The sequence below is a fragment of the Carassius auratus genome, chromosome 50 (genome assembly GCF_003368295.1).
Source record: "Carassius auratus strain Wakin chromosome 50, ASM336829v1, whole genome shotgun sequence".
In the NCBI taxonomy this organism is placed as follows: Eukaryota; Metazoa; Chordata; class Actinopteri; order Cypriniformes; family Cyprinidae; genus Carassius; species Carassius auratus.
In genome coordinates, this window is record NC_039292.1 from 12,158,246 (window position 1) to 12,179,396 (window position 21,151).

Genomic DNA, 21,151 nt, shown 5'->3' on the forward strand with positions numbered 1-21,151 from the left:
TCTTTCAGGTGGTACTGATAAACGCTGTCAGAGATGTCGCTAAAGCTTTGGCTGAGCTGATTAGTGCCACTAAATGTGCCGCAGGCAAGGCAGCAGATGATCCGTCCATGTATCAGCTGAAAAGTGCTGCCAAGGTATGTTTGGTTGAAGAATGTTGCATGTGTGTCTGTAAGTTCCTGTTTGTAGGAAAAGCATTATGCGTCTTATTGAGGATCATATCTTATTCTGATGACTATCACTGTGTGTGCATGTGTACGCCTACGTCTGTCTAACAGCAGGGCCTGTCTCTTATTTTCTTGGCTGGGTGCTGTCTCCTTTAGCTGTCATCTTGGTGTGTGGCCACAAATCAAACCCTATCTTACAGTGATCGTAGTGTATATGTGAGTGACTCAGTGGCCACGCTGCAGGGTAAAGAACCAAGCTGTGTGTGTGTCCTTCCCTTCCTCTCTGCTTTTTTTCTGTCTTCTCTCCAATGCCATGTGTGATTTGCTACATTTGATTTGGCAATACTAAACCTAATTAAAAGTAAATAAAAATGGCACTCACTTCTGCAGTTATTCTGTGGATCAGAGCACACAGTTTATCATATGAAGTGATAAAACTATCTCAAGGCTTGTTTAAACAGAAATTGATGTGGACTACACATATTTCAAAGCATACTCTAATCCCTTAATCATTCACCTGGTGCATTTAAACCTCAGGTATTAACTTCCACATACATGCAACATGATATGTCTTAATTAGCATACTTAAATGATGAGTTTTTATCCTGTTGGGACCTTCACAGGAAGATTTTTTATATTCCTCCAACATCTGGTGACTTCAGATCCTTTAAGATATTCATTGCGCTTTTTTCTTCAGTATGTGTTTAAAGTAGTGGTGGCGTCCCTCAGGGCTTTGTCTTAGCCCCCCTTTTGTTTCCTTGGGTTTCCTTCTTTATCCTTTTGTGTTTAAAACTTTGCCTAAAGCAATATTTGGAATCCATTACTGACCTCAGCTGTAGTCCATTAAAAGGTCCAATTTGATCACCTGACCATTTTCTGATGTTTTGATATATGATTTAGATATGAGTTTTTTTTACTTTACATAGAACAGAATCTGGTGGACCTCACTGATTTCACTGAACTGTTCGATGCAGCAGTTTTTGTCATAGTATTGCATCTGGCCTTATTTCAGTGTGTCAGGTGAAAAACTGTCTATGAATCTGTTGAAATTCTCTAGTTGAGCTCACTTAAGCTACCATACATAAAACAGAAAAAGGAGTTCTAAGCCAGTCCAAAACTTTGACCTCCTATGTTTTCTGATGTTACAGGTGATGGTAACGAACGTGACCTCTCTGCTGAAAACTGTGAAAGCGGTGGAAGATGAAGCCACTCGCGGGACGAGGGCTCTTGAAGCCACTATTGAGTGCATCAAACAGGAACTCACTGTATGCAACATTCTTTGTGTGAATATTGAAATATTCAAAGAGATAATGTGCTTTCTACTTTTAAAGAGTTCTTCAAAAAAGTACACAGTCATTATTTTCTAACCCTCATGCTGTTCAAAACCTGTATGTGGACCTAAAAGAAGATATTTTGAAAGTCATTGGGATCCAGACAACATTGTATGGACAAAAAATACACTTGGGGTGTCATGGGGTGTTCGATATCAAGTTTTTTGATTTTGGATGATTAAAATGTCTCCATGTTCTGCTTTTGAAGTAATATCATAGTATTGTGAGTTTCATTCAAACATTTCATTCTGACATGCACTTTTTCTAAGTACAGTATGTCCACTTTACTTCACTTCACACCAAGAAGCCAATCAAACAGCACCTTTATCTGGACTAATTTATATTTGACATCTGATTGCGCTGATATTGTCAAAAACACACAAGGTTTTCATGTTAACACAGTTGGTTATGTCTAAAGTGAAAGTAGACCGTTGAGAGAAAAATGGATGTGTGCCTGTATATAATGCTGCATTCATGCCATATGATAATTACTGTAATTTCGAGATGACAGCATGTTGTTCTACTTGGAGCTGTTCACACCCTTGGACTACTACTATCTGTGCCTAAACATAACGCCTAATGAATCTTAGATGGTCAGGTGGTAGCTCTCAGAAAGCTCCCAGTTCACAAGTTATAATTACAAGTTCTACAAGGATGTGAACGTTTTTTACAAGTTGGAATCTCCTAATCACGGTAATTATGATATGGCGTAAAAGCACCTTTAGACCAGTGCAGGTCTTAAAGCATCAGTACTAAACATGATGCCACTTGTCATTAAAGGGATAGTTCACCCCAAAAAAAATATTTTGTTTTCCCAAACATGTATTAATTTCTTTCTTGTGTTGAACGCAAAAGAAGATATTTTGAAGAATGTTTGTAACCAAACAGTTCCTGGTCCCCACTGACTTTGATAATGGGGGGGGGGTGTACTGTACTATGGAGGTCACAGGTGACCAGCAACTGTTTGGTTAGACTTACTCTTCAAAATAATTTTAATGATCAAACGAAGATAGAAACTCATTCTGGTTTTTCATGTTCACCCACTTTGGCCTAAATATCCGCCATTCTTTTTTGTTGCCTGTAAAGCTTTGTTTTTAAAATAGGGAAATTAGTTTGGCTGTACTGCCAAACCAACAAAGAATCGTGATAAAATTGTGTTACTTACTGAGACATTTGTCAAAATATCTTCTTCTATTCCTTTAAGCACTTGGGACTAGTTAGTACATGTCATGCTCATTTTTATCCCATTTAGGATACTAATACAATCAACTTGTATTACAATCTGGCTGTTAATTAGTACCAATTAGGTCCAGCCTAATTAATTTTAGCCCAGACAGAGGTAAAAACCCATCCATCTGTGATATGAACTGGTATTACAGAATAATAAACCCTGTGAGCCTGTTCTCCACCTGCTCCTCGTTCTCCTTCTCCCATGGGCATCCCTACTCCACTTACCAGAGTCGGTGTGAGAAACTGAGATAGTGGTACAGGAAGGCACAAGATTTATCTTCTGGATTTAATGCTCCTGTTATCAGATGCCCATCAGGACTTTAGGAAATCCTGATGCCATTACTGTATTAGTGCACAGGAAATCAGCCCTGGTCATGTGACTGATTCTAACAATGTATGATTCACTGGAGGGCTGTAGATATGTTATTTCTATTATGTATAAAATATTTCTTCATTTCCCTGACCGTTGCATCATCCGCTTTCCAGGTTTTCCAATCCAAGGACGTTCCGGAGAAGTCTACCACCCCAGAAGAGTTCATCCGCATGACGAAGGGCATCACCGTTGCAACGGCCAAAGCGGTGGCAGCAGGCAACTCTGCTCAGCAGGAGGACGTGATCTCCACTGCCAACCTGAGCCGCAAAGCCATCTCCGACATGCTGACCACCTGCAAGGTGCTTATCCACCATCACACAAACACAATCTCACCGTATGCTGAACAACTGGACGGTGGAAATACACACACACTTAAATACCAACAAAATTCGTTTGTTTGTGCTCACAGACTCTCTGTGTACGATGAATGATGTTTGCTCTATTTCTCAAATTCACTTGGCACTAACCTACTTTTGACTCTTAAATTGCGCCATCTAGTGTCGTCGTCGTGATTAATGCATTTCCTGCAGTCCACAGATTCATATAATGATACAGAATTTTCCCTCAAAATGACAAAAATCTGCAGATTCCATCTGGAGCTAATCATCACACACCATAACTTTGTATTTATGTCTTGCAGCAAGCTGCGTACCACCCAGAAGTGGGCAAGGATGTGAGGAATAAAGCTCTGCTCTACGGCATCGAGTGCACCACCGGATACATCGACTTGCTCGAACACGTCCTGCTTGTGAGTGGGCTCACAGTTTTTACAGGAGGTTTTTGTGCTTGGCGTTCTGGGATTAACCTCATGTGTTTGTTCCACCCAGGTCCTGCAGAAACCCACGGCTGAACAGAAACAGCAGTTGGCCGTACTGTCCAAGAAAGTGGCGGGCTCAGTCACAGAGCTCATCCAGACTGCTGAAGCCATGAAAGGTGAGCACACACAAATGGGGATGCTACAATGGGATTCAAGGTCCTGTGAGGAGCATTTTCAAGAAAATGTTTTTTTTGGTCCCAAAGAATTAGGTTTAATTGAGAATTGATGGAGCAACAAAAAAACAAAATGAGAAAAAATGGAGCAAAAAAAAAGGCCAAGCACTAGTAATAAAGGGGAAGTTCACCCAAAAATTTGCTGAAAATGAACACCCTGAGGATAACAGATGTACAGTAGATGTTTCTTCACCTGAACAGATTTGGAGAAATGTACCCTTGTCACTTGCTCACCAGTGGATCCTCTGCAGTGAATGGGTGCCGTCAGAATTAAAAAATTACGATAATCCACAAGTAATCATCTTGTGATGCAAAAAGCTGCATGTAATAAGTCCATCATTAAGATGTTTTTTTATTTCAAACCGTTGCTTCCAGCAAAAATAGTCATCCACACAGACATATTGGGGATATAATATAGTATAATAATATAGTGGCAAAACTAAATTTTGGAGTGAGAGGGCAATGGGGGAGACTAACTTATCTACATCCCGGATGGCCTGAGGTTAGGTAGTTCTCTGCAAATTGTAATTTTTAAATGAATTATTCTTATATAGTTCTATTTGCACTATAATTATCCGGAAATATCAGTATTGCCTTTTTTAAAATAGTTATTCCAAAATCCAATTATAATAAATAAATAAATAATTGAACACATTCAATTTTGCGAATGATTAGTTGTCAAATTCAGAGTTTTTCACAAGCACAGATCTCACGCAGGCCTGGTAATGGTGTATGAGTTTAGAGCTAATGGGGAAAAGTGCAGGTCGATTGAGCTGAATTTGTGCAGGTTTAATACAGCCATTGAGCTGAAGGCACTCTCTTGTTCTTTTCTATAACTCTACTTTGTTGTTTTTTCCTTTTCTGCCACAGATGGAGGTGAGTATGATATACACTGTTGTTTTTCTCCAATATCAGGCCACACACATACAGATGGAAAACTGACCAGCGTGGACACACACACACTCATACAATGAGTTATTGTGTGAGAGAAAAGCAGAGGGGGGATAGAATTCAGTTCCCTCAGGTTTAACATAATCCTCAAACACATTCTCTCCTTCTGTTTTCACAAGATGTTTGAACAAAGCAGACGTCTTTTAGTCCCTATTCAATGTCGGTCGAGGAGAATGTATTGCAAAGCATATTTGCTCCATAAATGGCTATTAACGTAAAGATATACATGTTCATCTAAGCAATTAATGAAAAATTGTGTCTAATAACCTGCCAGACAGCACTGTGTTTACCTTAAAGTTATAGTTATTAGAGGTTGTTGCATCCATTCTTTTATCGTACATTAGCATTATTATTTATTATATTGATTTGATATATTTATTTTCATTTTTTAAGACTTTTCTGTAATAATTTAGGGGGTTTATAAAAGTGGGATTTATTTCCTTTAATATTTGTAAGGGTCTTTTGGTGGATTGTGATTTTCTCTATACAGAACGTTTTTGGTTTGAATCGCATGCTTTTTAATTTTTTACTTGAAATTGGTTTTTTCGTGTCACACCATGTTTACTCTTTCCATGTGCATGTATTATATATAAACACTGTAAGTGCATTGAAAATTAGGGTCATGTTGACATTGTTTGCACTTCCTCTCAGGTTCAGAGTGGGTGGACCCAGAAGACCCCACGGTGATAGCGGAGACGGAGCTCTTGGGTGCTGCTGCATCCATCGAGGCCGCGGCCAAGAAACTGGAGCAGCTGAAGCCCAGAACCAAACCAAAGGTATCTTTCCATTCATCTTCTGAATCCTAACACACACTCATACACTCATACACTCATACACTACTGTGTTCAGCCCGCCAACACAACTATGTCAGATCAATTCCACCAAAGGCTGTGGGAATGTTTCATTCCTATTTTAAATTTGGCAGGAGGTGATGTTATTTTTGTAATTTTAGGACTTCAAGAGTTCAGGATGTGGTGCTTTTGTATTTTGCAGTGTTTGGGAAGTTTGCGCACATCTTTGTAGCTTTTTCTTTGTTTAGTTTTTTTGCACATTAACAATTTGATATTTTGTAGTCTGGTGAGCACTGAATTTAAAATGATCGTCTGTTTTTGTTTTTTTGGGGGGCTTTTTTGTGATCCGTCTTGCATCTCAGTTATTCAGTATTGTGAAGTTTTAGTCATTCAGTCTGAAACTCATCTCCAAGAAAGTCAGTACTTTTTAGAAATGATTTTCCCTGAAGCTCTTTTATTGTTTCATCCATCTGTATTATAGTTTAGCTGTCAAATATGCCTTTCAACCAAAAAATTCATCCACATTTTGCCGCTAAGAGCTGAAACTGTTTCCCCCTTGAGTGTCTCAGTGATTAACATTTACTGCCACAGACTGTACAGAGACAACATACATCGTCCTGTATATGTCTGTCTATCTGTCCGTCCATATATCTATCTGTCTGTCTTTCTGTCCCTATCTATATGACTATCCGTCTGTCTGTATATTTATCCGTCTGTCTCTGTGTCTGTCTGTCTATCTATCTATCTACCTATCTATACATCTATCTGTTTGTCTGTATATCTATCTGTCTGTCCATCTATCTAGCTGTCTGTCTATCTATCTATCCATCTGTCTGTCTGTCTGCTATCTATCCGTCTGTCTGTCTGCTATCTATCTATCCGTCAGTCTGCTATCTATCTATCTATCTATCCGTCTGTCTGTCAGTCTGCTATCTATCTATCCGTCTGTCTGTCTGTCTGTCTGCTATCCATCTATCCGTCTGTCTGTCTGCTATCTATCTATCCGTCTGTCTGTCTGTCTGTCTGCTATCTATCTATCCGTCTGTCTGCTATCCATCTATCCGTCTGTCTGATTGCTATCTATCTGTCCATCTGTCTGTCTGCTATCTATCTATCCGTCAGTCTGCTATCTATCTATCTATCCGTCTGTCTGTCTGTCTGCTATCTATCTATCCGTCTGTCTGTCTGTCTGCTATCTATCTATCCGTCTGTCTGTCTGTCTGCTATCTATCTATCCGTCTGTCTGTCTGCTATCTATCTATCCGTCTGTCTGTCTGTCTGCTATCTATCTATCCATTCTTCTGTCTGTCTATCTATCTTTCTGTCTGTCTATCTATCTATATATCTATTTATCTATCTATCTATCTCTGTCTGTCTGTCTGTCTTTCTATCCATTTATAATCTGTATATCTATCCGTCTGTCTGTCCATCTATCTGTCCATCTATCTATCTGTCTATCTGTCTGTCTGTATATCTTTCTGTCTGTCTGTTTATATCTTTCTTTCTATCTATCCATCTGTCTATCTATCTATTAGTCTATCTATCTGTCTGTTCTATACTTCTGTATGTCTGTTGGTTGGGTCTGTCTTTGTCTATCTGTATTTCATTCAATCTAAAATTCTGTCTATCATTCAGTCTATGGCTTTTTTATTCCGTCTGCCATTCTATCTGTGGTTCGTTCTGTCTGTCTTTCTATCATTCTTTCTTTGGTTCTGTCTGTCTTTCTAACATTCTTTCTTTGGTTCTGTCTGTCTTTCTGTATTTTTATCTGTTGGTCTGTCTATCCCTTCCTCTGCTATTTAACTCTCTGTCTCACTGTGTTGTGTTATTATATTCTGGAAAGAAAGTATATTCTCATACATTCTGGAAAGAAAGATGAACAGAAGTTTGTGTAATGTTGTCACCATCAGTCCATTCAGACATACATTGTTGATTTGTCATTTCATTAGCCTCTGCAGACTCTACCGAACCAAATTTCATAGACTGTCTCACATTTAGAGCTCTACATCACAACCCAGTAAACATTCTGAACTGGTAATAGCATGTAATAACATGTTTGTTCACTGTTACATGATTTAATGAGATTGAAATAAAGCACATATACAATGTTATTGGTGTTTATTATCGCCCCTGGAGCTTTCTTTGCTGTTTCCCTTAATCTTCATTCTTCACTTCCCTCTTTTGCATTCTCTCCTCTACGCATCCTTGTATTTTCCCTGCTATCCCAGCATGCCCTGCTCTCTTGTGCTCTCCTATCCTCTTCTCTCTTTCCCAATGTTCTTGAGGTGAGGTAGACCTGGAAGCCTTTCTGCAGGGCTCTGTTTGATATGTTTGATATATTAGGTTGTTATTCTGTCCAACTATATATCAAACATATTCCTACAGTGTCCTGCTCTGTCTCCAGACTTGTGTGTGTTCTGTTTATGACTTGTTCATGAACGTGTCTGTTTTTGTGGCTTCAGACAGATCGATTTGTGTAGGTAGAATGCAAGGGTGTGTCTTAAGTCCATTTCCTTTTGACGCTGTTGATTCTGAACCGTGTGAACCTAAGAAGTGGCACCTCCATGCCACAAGGTGTCACCCTCAGATCACTTTGTCGAAGTTACATCTCACCTCCTCCCTTTCATCCCCTACAATATTAATGCAGTATGTAGTATGCTGTTTGCACCAAATGTTCATTAAAATTTCAGTATATAACAAGATAATTATATTCCACAATGCACTTAATATAGCCTTCCATTTACAGTTTGATAAATGAACCAGAAGTAATATCAACAACATTTTCAACATCACTAATCATTATTTTATCAAACTTTTAAAACAAATGGATTCAAAGTCTAAAGCAGTGGTTTTCAACCTGTGGGCCGCGGTGGTTAAATAACCAAAAATAAATATTAAACTGTAACTATGCTTCCACTATTCGAGCTCGCTGATTGGTTTAAGAATAAACTGCCAATTAATCTTCGATATTTTTGCTGCATATGCAACCGAAAAACAGTAGTTGCGCCAAGCAGTGCCAGCCCCAGTTATTTTCTGTTCAGTGCCAGTTCATTCAGTACTGTAAATACAGTTAACAATCTAGCTTCGGAGTACTAAGTTATTAACCCAACAATAGCGGGTTCAGTTAATTTTTTTTTACAGTGGGCTGCACGTAGGTGTTTGGTTGTTTGGGCCGCGAGTTGAAAAAGGTTGGAAACCACTGATCGAAAGTAAATCTTATTTTCACATCATCTGACAACATTGTGGCACACTGTTGTTTGAAACATTTCTCATTTCTGTATTACCATCTGTTTTCGAATAAAATAGTTGTAGATGTTGCACTGCCTATAGTAGGCTAGTATTCCATTAGAAACATGCAATAAAGAGTATATTCACAATGGCATATTACCAAACTACTTACTACATACATACTCCTTGTGATATTATTGTTGTATGCATTATATTTATTTTTCAATGTATGCACATATGCATGGAATATCTACTGCATTTGCCAAAATGTGGTGTATAAAACCAATCCACACTTCATGGATTACTATATCCCACAGTGCATATTTCTCTACCTTCATTCTGAGCGCCCAGTACATGCTGCATACTCTAAATGTACTACAAGCAGACTAGTAGCATGCAATAGATAATAAAATCTCAGTTCTACCAATGGTTTTGAAGTAATTGCTCGGTGAGAGGGTTCTTACCAATCAAGTTAGATAAACCATTTAATCTTTATAATAATTACCTTAATTTGAAGGTAATAGCATGGTTTCATTTCCAGCTATGTCAGCCAGAGTGTTCATTACACTTAATAAGATGACAATCCACGGCTTGTTACATCTCTTGCTTTCTTATTTTCGCAGCAAGCCGATGAGTCTCTGGACTTTGAGGAGCAGATCCTGGAAGCGGCGAAATCCATCGCTGCAGCAACCAGCGCTCTGGTCAAATCTGCATCGGCCGCTCAGAGAGAGCTCGTAGACCAGGGCAAGGTGCTAAAATCATTCAACACTTGGATTCTTTTTTTTTTTTTTTTTTTTACATACTAAGTTTTCTATTTTTCAGTGTTGTTGTTGCTATTAATAACATTCATCTTTCACTTCAAAAATTGAAACAGAAATTGCCTTAAGAAATTGGCTAAATTTAAAAAAACTATAATCGTTTTATAATAGTACATACTGAAACAGCATTGACACATTGATTTGAATATTTTTGGTATTTGACTTAGGTGGGCTCCATCCCTGCCAATGCAGTAGATGACGGCCAGTGGTCCCAGGGTCTAATATCAGCAGTAAGTTGAAGATATCACTATTGCAATAGATGTCAAGTTGCTTTGACCAGAAGCATCAGCTAAATGACTATTATAATTTGAATCCTTCTCTCTTTTAGGCTCGGATGGTTGCAGCTGCCACTAGTAACCTGTGTGAGGCTGCCAACGCTTCAGTCCAGGGTCACGCCAGCGAGGAGAAGCTCATTTCCTCTGCCAAACAGGTGGCGGCTTCCACCGCTCAACTGCTGGTGGCCTGTAAAGTCAAAGCCAACCAGGACTCCGAGGCCATGAGGAGATTACAGGTTACAGTCACTTGAATCATACAATATTAGACGAGTTCGAAGTGAAAAACAACAACTAATTTGTAGTTTTCTTATTTTTTGTGCTTGCACAGGCAGCTGGTAATGCAGTCAAGAGAGCATCTGACAACCTGGTGAAGGCAGCGCAGAAAGCAGCCTTCGATAAAGCCGAAGACAACAGTGTCGTGGTTAAAACCAAATTCGTAGGTGGAATCGCTCAGGTGAGATACTTCCCATGTTTCCACAGGGAGAAACAAAAGTCTGAATCTGTTCCTCCACAGCAGTTTTTGAATTTTCCCTGACTTTGACATTTAGAACTGCATTGTGGATCTACAAAGCCGTCGGCGGGATTTGAAAGCTGTGGTTTTGTACCAAGCATCTACAGCTGGCATCTCACTGCATCCACAAACAGCTCATTTACACGTTTCATCCCGGGCCAGATGCACATTAATTAAAGACTGCGTGTCTGCCGTTTCAAAGCTTCCTTCCTCCCAGAATGCCTTCATGTCTTGTCCTCATCTTGAGAGGGCACTGGAATATTCTGAACATCTGAGAAAACCCGTCGAGTGGATGGCGTGAGTGTTTGCATGCACCCTCGAATCGTTGCCAGCACGACAAAAAAAGCTTTTTTTGTACCAAGTCAGTCCCTCGAGATCTATCCGTCCCATTCCTTAAATCCACAAAAATGTTACACTCTTTGGAAAATAACTGGATGGTCTATTGCAGATCCAGGCCCACTTTTTTTGCAGTACAGTTATGCTGAAATTACACATTCCAGTAAAGAATATGAAGCGTTTTCTCTCTGTCACCAAGAAAGCAGCAGAAGGAAAAACTACTTTGGGGGAGAAGAAAAAACATTCCTTGGCATTTTACCTTGGCTGTAATATGTAAGCCTTATTTATGTATCATTGTACCACAACTGATTTAGCCATCTTCATCTAAGGAAACTGGTTTTAAACAATCGTTCGTGAAACGGCAAAAGAAAGGGTTTCTGTACACATTGTTTATAAAACAACTCTTACATAAATTGTTGAGTTAATGCTTGAAACAATCTGAGTAAATCATTCTCGGATGAATTGCATTCATGCCACAGAAGCAAAACTAATTTGTACAAACCGTTATTGCATGAATTGCCATGATGATATGTATAAAACACAAGCAAAAAGAATTTGTGTTAACCGTTGGTGGAAAACATTCTTATGTTACGTTGCATTTGTCTGATTCATGCATGCATCGGTGTAAATCATTCTTGCATGAATTGAATTCATCTGCATTTGTTGCATTCATGCAACATAAGCAAACAAACTTATAATGTATAAAGCGTATAAAACATTATTGCATAAATTGCCCCAATGATCTGCAGTCATGTTGCATTTATTTGTGCATGATACAGAAAAATGGTTCATAAAACAATTCCGTTACAGTCATTTGTTGCATTATCATCACATTCATGAATGCAACAAGAACAAGTCTGTGTAAACCATTCTTGCATGTTGTAAATTGCATTCATGTCACATTCATAAAAAATTACCAGAATTGATTTCGGTGGTAATCTCTCGTACATAAATAGTCATAATCATGTTGCATTCATGCATGAAACAAGCAGAATGAGTTTGTGTAATTTATTTGTCACTGTCACATTAACCATTCGTTTTTTTAAACATGAGCAGAACGAATCTGCATGTTTGTAAATCCATTGCAACGTACATTTGTGCATGTGCATTCTCAAGCCATGTCACAGCGGAAATCTTTTTATTTTTAATAGTTTGTAATTATATCGCATTGCAACATTTTACACAAGAAAAAAAAAATAGTTTTTTGGACTGATTTACACCGGAATGTGTTCTGCCCAGTTTTCATAAACGTTGCCCATTCAGTGACTAATAGTTTTGCATTATTTCCAGATCATTGCAGCACAGGAGGAGATGCTCAGAAAGGAGAGGGAGTTAGAAGAAGCCCGGAAGAAACTCGCCCACATCCGACAGCAGCAATACAAGTTCCTGCCCAGCGAACTGCGAGAAGACCAGAGCTGAACACGCCTCGTCTGATTGGACGTGATATCCATCAGATCATGATTGGCACGGATGATTGGCTGCTCCTTATATGCAGAGCTAGAGATGTCACATGGTTGTGCAACTGTCAGGTGACTTGTTAAAGTTAAATGTGATTGGCTCACATGGGACTAGCGCCACTGATTGGCTGTATGTTGGGGTATGAATGGATTTCCTCTTACATAGGGCTAATATTTTTTCTTGTTTTGAATCCTGTATTAAGGTGTAAAGCACTTGTTAGAGGTTTGTTTGAGCGTGTGTGTATTAAGTATCAATAGTATGCCACACATTGGCGATAGCTTACCGCAAGAATCTCGATAGCTAATCCTTCACAATGTCAGTGTGTCATGTTTTATAATGCAACCAATGTGAAACCATTAATATCTGAAGCTGGCAGCCGAAAACCAGACTAAATGTGCTTCATGTATGATGTCAGACCATTAGCTTTCATTATGCGCTCGCGTGACAATAAGCTTCAGACGGCTCTAGAATGCACTGCTCGACTCATACTTATCCCACTCTAGAACTGGATTATGTTAGCAAGGTTATGAAATCTAGTTAGTTATAAGGAAAGAATGTACTGGTGTGCTTTGTCGTGTTATTTATTCTTAGCAGAACTTTTTTAGAGGAGCTTCCAGCTTCTGTTTTTGTTTGTAGAAGGAAGTGTCATCTCTTTCAGTCTTTTAAATTCATGCAAATGGTTTCATTTTGTCGTCTCTTCATACCTCAGCTGTAGCCTAGATTGTAAGGTTTCCCATGATTCCTCTGGGTGTGTCTAAACTTAGTCAGGTGGACAGGAATGGGGTTGGATATGTTTGGAATAACATGCTACCATACTACTCATACACTTTCAACAGATACATACTTTGCACAGTATGCCAATATAACACATTACAATAACCAGATGAAATACGGTATCCTACAAGGAAATTACAATGGTCTCTTTTTTTTTCACCCAATATTTTTTTTTTACAAAATTGCATGAAAATGCAAAGATATTATAGGAACATTATATCCCACAATACAATGCGCTTTTTTTCTTTGTAATAAATGCTAAAGTAATACAAGCCTCAATTTTGCCTGATTTCAAATTGACATATTACATATCTTTTAAATGCATTAAAATGTTATTAAAAAAAAAAACTTTACAGAATATTTGAAAAAATAGAAACATGTGCATAATAATTAGGTCATGTTTCAACAATATAACATGCTGCACTTTGCACAGTAAGCTAATTTTCTTTATTGAAATAACCAGACGACCTACTATTTTTGCTCAAATGCAGCATGGTGAAACAGTACACTGTGTGGAACACTATAATCCCACAATACAGTGCGCTCAAATTCTTTTTTTATTTTCAAATGTAATGAATGAACAGAAATATAATACCAGACACAATTTTAGCTTTTTTCTAAATGGCATACTAGCATACTACATATCTTTAGTTCGCGGCAAAATAGTCAATTTTTTTTTTGCACAAAATTGGATAAAAATCCCAAAAAGCATTTTGAAAACAATCTGAATAAATCTGTCGAGGTGTGTCAACAATATAGCATATAAGCATACTGCAGACTATTTTACATGCTGTTTTTTAAATAGTAGACCGTAAACAGCGTATACTATTTTAAGTATTGAATAAGCAGAATGCTAGCATTTCATTCCTAAATTTAACCTGCGTCTAGAGCTGTGTTAGAAGAAAAACTGGCTATGTGGCAAATCCTAGCGTCTGAAATGTTTATTATTGAATCTTATTAATCCAGACTGTTTCACACACAATTTTAAAACGATAGTAGGCATTATACAGTATATGCAGTACGCAAAGCGCTAATATTCCATCCTGAACGCAGCCAGAATCTCAGTGTTGTATTTTCTAATATCACAGCTCGCATAAAACACATGCGCTCGCATTTCTGGTCTTTCCGAGATCTACTTTGCAATAAATCGACTTCCTGTATGAGACTGTACCTGCATGGCTGTTAGGAACGCAGCAGGAAGCGCAGTGTAGTCTTACCTGAAAAAACACATCTCTTCTGCTTCTCGTGTACCTTGTGTGTGTTTTTGGTAAGAAAATCCCAGTGGAATCTTTTAAAAGGGTGTGATTCTTGTTTCATTTCCTGTTTGCGTTCTGTAGAATAACGTGTGGCACTTAAAAGATGAGAACCGACTGTTGTGACTTTAGATCTGGACTGCATTGTGTCATAGTGCCTTATTCTGACTCCTGCAGTAGCTCAGTGTGTACAAGTTGCTCTTTTATGCTGCTTAAGGACCAGATTTCACTGGAATTTAATGTTAAGGTGTTTCGGATCAGCAGCAGAGCTCCGTCTACCAATACTGAGCATGTATAAGCATCGCCCGTCTTTAAATGAGGGAAAGCAGATGTCCTTGGTCCTGTTCGAACTAGCTTTGGATGTGTACAGCATTGTTTCCAGTCTAATCAGAGTAATGGCGACTAAATAAGACGTCCATTTGGGCGGCCGTTTGATTCTGTTCTGCAATATTGTACCTACTGAGGCCTAAAGATGCACTTGCCTTGGCAGGCCGCTATACTGCCGCACGATGAACTATTTCGACCTTTAGATGTGTAGCTTCACTACAAAGTAACAAACCACGAGTAGGAAAAGGAAGGATGGGATTGTTTCTGTCAGCACTGACTGCTTTCAGCTTGTCCACGTGAAGTAGAATATTAAAGTGTCCCAAAAAAGAACAAGGTTATCTTGCTTTTCATTTTAGTAAACCACTATGTATGAAGTTGTTGTTTTTTTTACTTCGAGTAATAGCTATAATGAAGATATTGCAATATGTGGTTGAACATGTGGTGTCTTTCAGTGAAGCCGAAGAAAACAGCAAGAACCATCGCCTTCTTTTGAACTAGAGTTAGGGCTGTCTTTAATCAACTGACATAGTCACATTAATAATGATGATAATAATGAACATTCAAATGCTGTATGTATAATATTTATCTGGTCACGAAAGTATTTTTTGTATTGCCCTGAAAATAAAGAGTTTCAACAAAGTATAATTTGTGATTATTTTTTCAAATGCGCACAGTGTTTTTAGGACCATTATAAATATTTAGGCAAAGAAATATATTCACATCCTTTCACTTACATGTTCTGCATTTTATTTCATCAACATAACTTACAGGTGCATCTCAATTTATTAGAATGTCATGGGAAAGTTAATTTCAGTAATTCAACTCAAATTTTGAAACTTGTGTATTAAATTCAGTGCACACAGACTGAAGTAGTTTAAGTTTTTGGTTCTTTTAATTGTGATGATTTTGGCTCACTTACAAAAACCCACCAATTCACTATCTCAGCAAATTAGAGTATGGTGACATGCCAATCAGCTAATCAACTCAAAACACCTGACAAAGGTTTCCTGAGCCTTCAAAATTGTCTCTTGAGTTTGGTTCTCTAGGCTGTACAATCACGAGGAAGACTACTGATCTGACAGTTGTCCAGAAGACGATCTTTGACACCCTTCACAAGGAGCGTAAGTCACAAACATTCATTGCTGGCTGTTCACAGAGTGCTGTATCCAAGCATGTTAACAGAAGGTTGAATGGAAGGAAAAAGTGTGGATGAAAAAGATGCACAACCAACTGAGAGAACCGCAGCCTTATTAGGATTGTCAAGCAAAATCGATTCAAGAATTTGAGTGAACTTCACAAGGAATGGACTGAGGCTGAGGTCAAGGCATCAAGAGCCACCACACACAGATGTGTCAAGGAACCACAGACATCGTCAGAAGTGTCATACCTGGGCTAAGAAGAAGAAGAAATGGACTGTTGCCATTGGACCAAATTCCTCTTTTCAGATGAGAGCAAGTTTTGTATTTCATTTGGAAACCGAGGTCCTAGAGTCTGGAGGAAGTGTGGAAGTGTGTCAAGTTGCTTGAAGTCCAGTGCTAAGTTTCCACAGTCTGTGATGATTTGGGGTAAAATGTCATCTTTTGGTGTTGGTCCATTGTGTTTTCAGAAAAACAAAGTCACTGCACCCGTTTACCAAGAAATTTTGGAGCACTTCATGCTTCCTTCTGCTGACCAGCTTTTTGAAGATGCTGATTTCATTTTCCAGCAGGATTTGGCACCTGCCCACACTGCCAAAAGCACCAGAAGTTGGTTAAATGACCATTGTGTAAGTGTGCTTGACTGGCCAGTAAACTCACCAGACCTGAACCTCGTTGAGAATCTATGGGCTATTGTCAAGTGGAAGATGAGAAACAAGAGACCAAACAATGCAGATGAGCTGAAGGCCTCTGTCAAAGAAACCTGGGCTTCCAAATCACCTCAGCCGTGCCACAAACTGATCACCTCCGTGTCAGGCTGAATTGAGACAGTAATTAAAGCAAAAGGAGCCCCTACCCAAGTATTGAGTACATTTACAGTAAATCAACATGCTTTCCAGAAGGCCAATAATTCACTAAAAAGGAAGTATTCTAATTTGTTGAGACTGAATTGGTGGGTTTTTGTTAAATGTGAGCCAAAATCATCAATAATTAAAAGAACCAAAGACTCAAACTACTTCAGTCTGTGTGCATCAAATTTATTTAATACACGGGTTTCACACTTTGAGTTGAATTACTGAAATAAATGAACTTATACAAGGCATTCTAATTTATTGAGATGCATCTGTATGTTCGCCGCAGTTGTGCAGCTCTAGATGTGACTCATTCTCTCCAGCAGGTGTCGCTGGTACTTCTTCATGTGTTGTGGTCACATTCTGGGAATTATATTGCGGATAGCCAAATTACAGTCTATGTGACCAAAAAAGGACATGTGACTCCCGACAGCGAACTATAAGACAACAGCATGAGCGACCAAAATTGGAGAGTATAAAGAGCGTTAAACCTGATTTCATTGCTATGTTCTTAAGTCAACAAATTTATACTGTTCATATGATATAATGAGATAGAAACAGAAATTATTTAGTCTCAATTCTATCCATTTGTTCCTATTTTAGATATTAAGGTCAGACAGATGAAATCTCAAGCTTTATGTTCAATTAATGTGTGTGTGTGTGTGTGTGTGTGTGTGTGTGTATAAATTCCACAAAGTGGAACCTAGACACGTGAGGCTCAGCCATCTGCTATGTGGAGTTCAGGTATTCATGATAACTCAAGTGAATGGTAGTTTTATTTTCCAGGAATCTTAACATCACACCAGGCCTGAAGTGGAATTCTTCCCAAAGAAGAAAAGGGAAAAAAGTAAGGGGAAACATTGTTGCCACAGCTGTTTGACTAATTTTAAGCAACGCTCTCGCCTAGGAATGAAAACCAGCACACAGTTGTTTGTTTTGAGCCGTGTTTTTATTGTTAATGAATTTCTGTAGAGTTAACACTGCTGTCGGTGCCTTCAAATCTGACACCTGGTGTGCCCAAAAAAATTGGCCACATATCAGTGTTATTTCTAGTTAACAAAAAAAAAACTTTTAAAATATTTTAAACTGGAAAAAAAAGTAATAAAAACTATGGATATATAAAAAAAAACTCATAAAAATTACAAAAACACAACAAAATTACCAACATTTTGACTCATTCAAATAAAATGGACAAAATGAATTCAAATTGAAAACTAATTCAAAATGGCAATTAAAACTAATGATATTAAAGGTGCAGTGTGTAAGTTTTAAACGAATTGAAACCAACGCCTCAGTCCCCGCTCACCCCTCCCTTTAGAGAAGCTACGGTGGCCGACACAGGTAAAAATATGTTGTTGATAAAAACAGCGGAGAGCAATGAGACTTCTCTACAAAGGTAAATTTGGGAATTATATTTACTTTATTCAATAAATCGATGTTATTGCTAATGTTAATGTACTTGTATATCATTGTGTCTGTGTTTTACTCTTGTCCATTCAAGGCTATTGTAGAAACATGATGGTGACTTCTGTGTAAGGAGACCCACGGTGTATGTAGATATAAATTGCTCAATCTAAGGTAATAAAAACATAAAGGCTCATTAAGTAAGGTCTACATAGAAATCTGGAAAGATAGTTATGTATATTATATTGCATTTCTGTAAATAGATTGTTGTAAATATTACACATTGCACCTTTAAAATAACACTGCCACAGAGACAGGATGTGGAAATGGAAGGACAGGAAAAGGTTTACAACTAAGCAAATAAATACATCATTTGGAAAGAATTTGATGAATGATTTATATCCTGATATGTTGAATGTTTTGTACGTCAAAATATTATGACTAAAATCAAAATTTTATTATGACAAATTATTATAATGATAAAATATCCACTTTTTTGACTTTTTATTTAGTCATGTAGTATTTAGTCAATTATAATGGATACAAAATTGCCATTGAAAAATAAAATATAATGAAATGTAATATTTATCTATTTATAAATACAGTTTTAATTTAGAGGCATTTTAAATGTTGTTTATATGTAATGTTTCTAAAAAAGAATATCAAAATATTAAATGAAGTGGATTATTAAAATGTATAATTTCTTAATTTCATTTCTTATTCCTTAAATTCAAGTTTGAATTGCATTGTGCATCCTGCATCCTTGCACTAAATTGCCATTTTCAGTTCTAAATTGTGTAGGATGCGATCACGCAAATATTGTCACCAAGAACCAGTCTTTTATACTTGAAAGCCAAATGGTTCAGAATTCGTGTGCTTTTCAAAGCCGTATCAATATTAAATTGCAGTCAGTGTTCTTTGTGAAGACGTGGATGTATCTGCTCGCAGAGGCGTGTGTTTTGAGAGTAAACTCAGCAGGCGCGGTGGAATGTTCAGGAGTGCACGCTTGCCTATTTTAGGCTTGTTCGTGAAAGGGGTTGCCCAATTTCCGTGTGGTGTCATCCCTGATGAGCGCTGTGTGTGCTCTCCGGGGAGGCTGTTTATTGTCTGAGATGTCCTGTAAGAGAATATTACAGCGCATTTCCAAATACAGCGTGCTGGCATCTGTTTTTAGTTAGCAGTGTCTGCTAAGACTAGCATCACTATTACTTTTGCTCATACTAGGGTTAGTGATCTGACCAAGCCATGTATTAAACATTTATGTATTAACTTAAAACCAATTTAAAAAAATAATAATAATTACAATAAAGGATGGGCACACTCCATTTCTAGGGTCTTATTTTCCAGCCAGTAAGGAATCACCTATTAATGATCCTGAACTTCCTAGAAACAACAAAGCCATTCTGAACACCTTAGAAAAACTATTGGCAGTGTCTTGGTAACCACTCCAGCAAAACAAAACTCTTAGCATCATCGTACAGACACAAATAACACTGTATATTAATATAAATATTTATAAGGAGCATTGCAGCCATTAAATCGTTTCCTGGTTATGGTTGAAGGTTATAGTTATGGAAGCCAGTTACCAACACAGGATTAAAAAAAATAATAATAATTGCAAGACTTTTTTCCTCGCAATTGCGAGTTTGCATCTCAGAATTGCATGATATAACCTTTTTTTTCTCAGAATTGTGTTCATTTCTCGCAATTCTTACTTTATAACATGCACTTGCAAGAAAATGTCTGAGTTGGACTTTATAACTCTCAAATGTGAATTAATATCTCACAATTCTGAGAAAGGAAATCAGAATGGCTGGATATAAATTGCAAGAAAGAAGTAAGAATTGTGAGATAAAAAGTCGCAATCTTTTTGTCTCGATCACGCACTTGATATCCACCAATCCATTCCATACCTCAGTCACTCATTCTTGTGCTTCATCTCCATTAATCCTTTGTTTGCCTGGACTCATCAGCACTCATTGTTTGCACCTGTGTCTCGTTGACCCTGTCTACTCACCCTATAAGCCTGGTTCATTTGTGTCATTCATTGCTAAGTCTTGCATGTGTCATCTGCATTTCTAGCTTAGTGTTTTAGTTCCTGGTTTGTTTATCCTGTCTGTTTTTGGATTTCCCTTTGCCTGTGTTTTATGCCCTGTTGCTTTTTTTGGACTGATTTTGGACTGACACTTTGTTTGGATCCTCAACCCTCGGTTCTATGTGCAGTTAATGACACTTTTCATTTTTTTATGCTGTGGTGGAAACAAGCTTCTATATATACAAAATTAACAAAATTACTGAAACTTTAATTAAATTCAAATGAAAACTGAAAATCATATTAACATAACATCAATAACAATAGTATCTCAATGAAACTAAAATGACACTTTTATGGTTAATGTACATTTCTTAGTCAATTCCTGTAACTTTCATTTCTTCTAGGTTCAATTTCACTGAATAAAAATGCCTGTCTTTTCACACTCTACATGTCTGCTTTTACTTTATCCAAACTGTCCCTTGAGGAACCTTAGGGAACATATGTATTATTATTTGTTTTTGCAGGCCGGTGTCTGCACCTGTGGGGGACGTTTTGTCTGAGGATCACATTAATAACCTCTGATCTATGCATCAGCTGTGACGGCCGGCCTCAGCGTCCCACTGGGACACCATCCTGCTGAAAAGATGTGAGGTGAAGAAAGAAGTAGTTTCTGTAAAACAGAGAAGGACTGATGGAGCTGGTGCAAACAAACCAGCAAAGACACTGGAGTAAAGGCTTGTTCAAGAACGATTATTATAAAGATAAATATGGTCGACCTGGTAGGTCTCATACTACCAATATTCATTCTATATACAACTATATAATTTTTTAATCATGTTGTACATTCAAATTCAGATGTAGTGCCTACTCAGTAACACACAATTTCAGATGCACAGATTCTGATTGGTTGCTAGC

At 37.9% G+C, this 21,151-nt stretch overlaps 1 protein-coding gene across 5 annotated transcripts in view; it reads left to right on the top strand.

The window, feature by feature from the left end:
- The window catches only part of LOC113067026 (talin-2-like), a 149,442-nt gene extending 133,992 nt beyond the window's left edge, over positions 1-15,450 (top strand). For 3 of the 5 annotated variants that reach the window (XM_026239207.1, XM_026239208.1, XM_026239209.1), the window contains exons 47-58: positions 9-134; positions 1,313-1,429; positions 3,212-3,397; positions 3,739-3,846; positions 3,926-4,031; positions 4,959-4,964; positions 5,691-5,815; positions 9,682-9,807; positions 10,044-10,106; positions 10,205-10,387; positions 10,480-10,605; positions 12,289-12,417. In XM_026239207.1, the coding sequence (XP_026094992.1) occupies positions 9-134; positions 1,313-1,429; positions 3,212-3,397; positions 3,739-3,846; positions 3,926-4,031; positions 4,959-4,964; positions 5,691-5,815; positions 9,682-9,807; positions 10,044-10,106; positions 10,205-10,387; positions 10,480-10,605; positions 12,289-12,417 (1,401 nt within the window). Of the gene's footprint in view, positions 1-8; positions 135-1,312; positions 1,430-3,211; positions 3,398-3,738; positions 3,847-3,925; positions 4,032-4,958; positions 4,965-5,690; positions 5,816-9,681; positions 9,808-10,043; positions 10,107-10,204; positions 10,388-10,479; positions 10,606-12,288 lie in introns of all 5 variants that reach the window. The other 2 variants (XM_026239204.1, XM_026239205.1) reach the window with 2 other exon arrangements.
- The last annotated feature ends 5,701 nt before the right edge of the window (positions 15,451-21,151 follow it).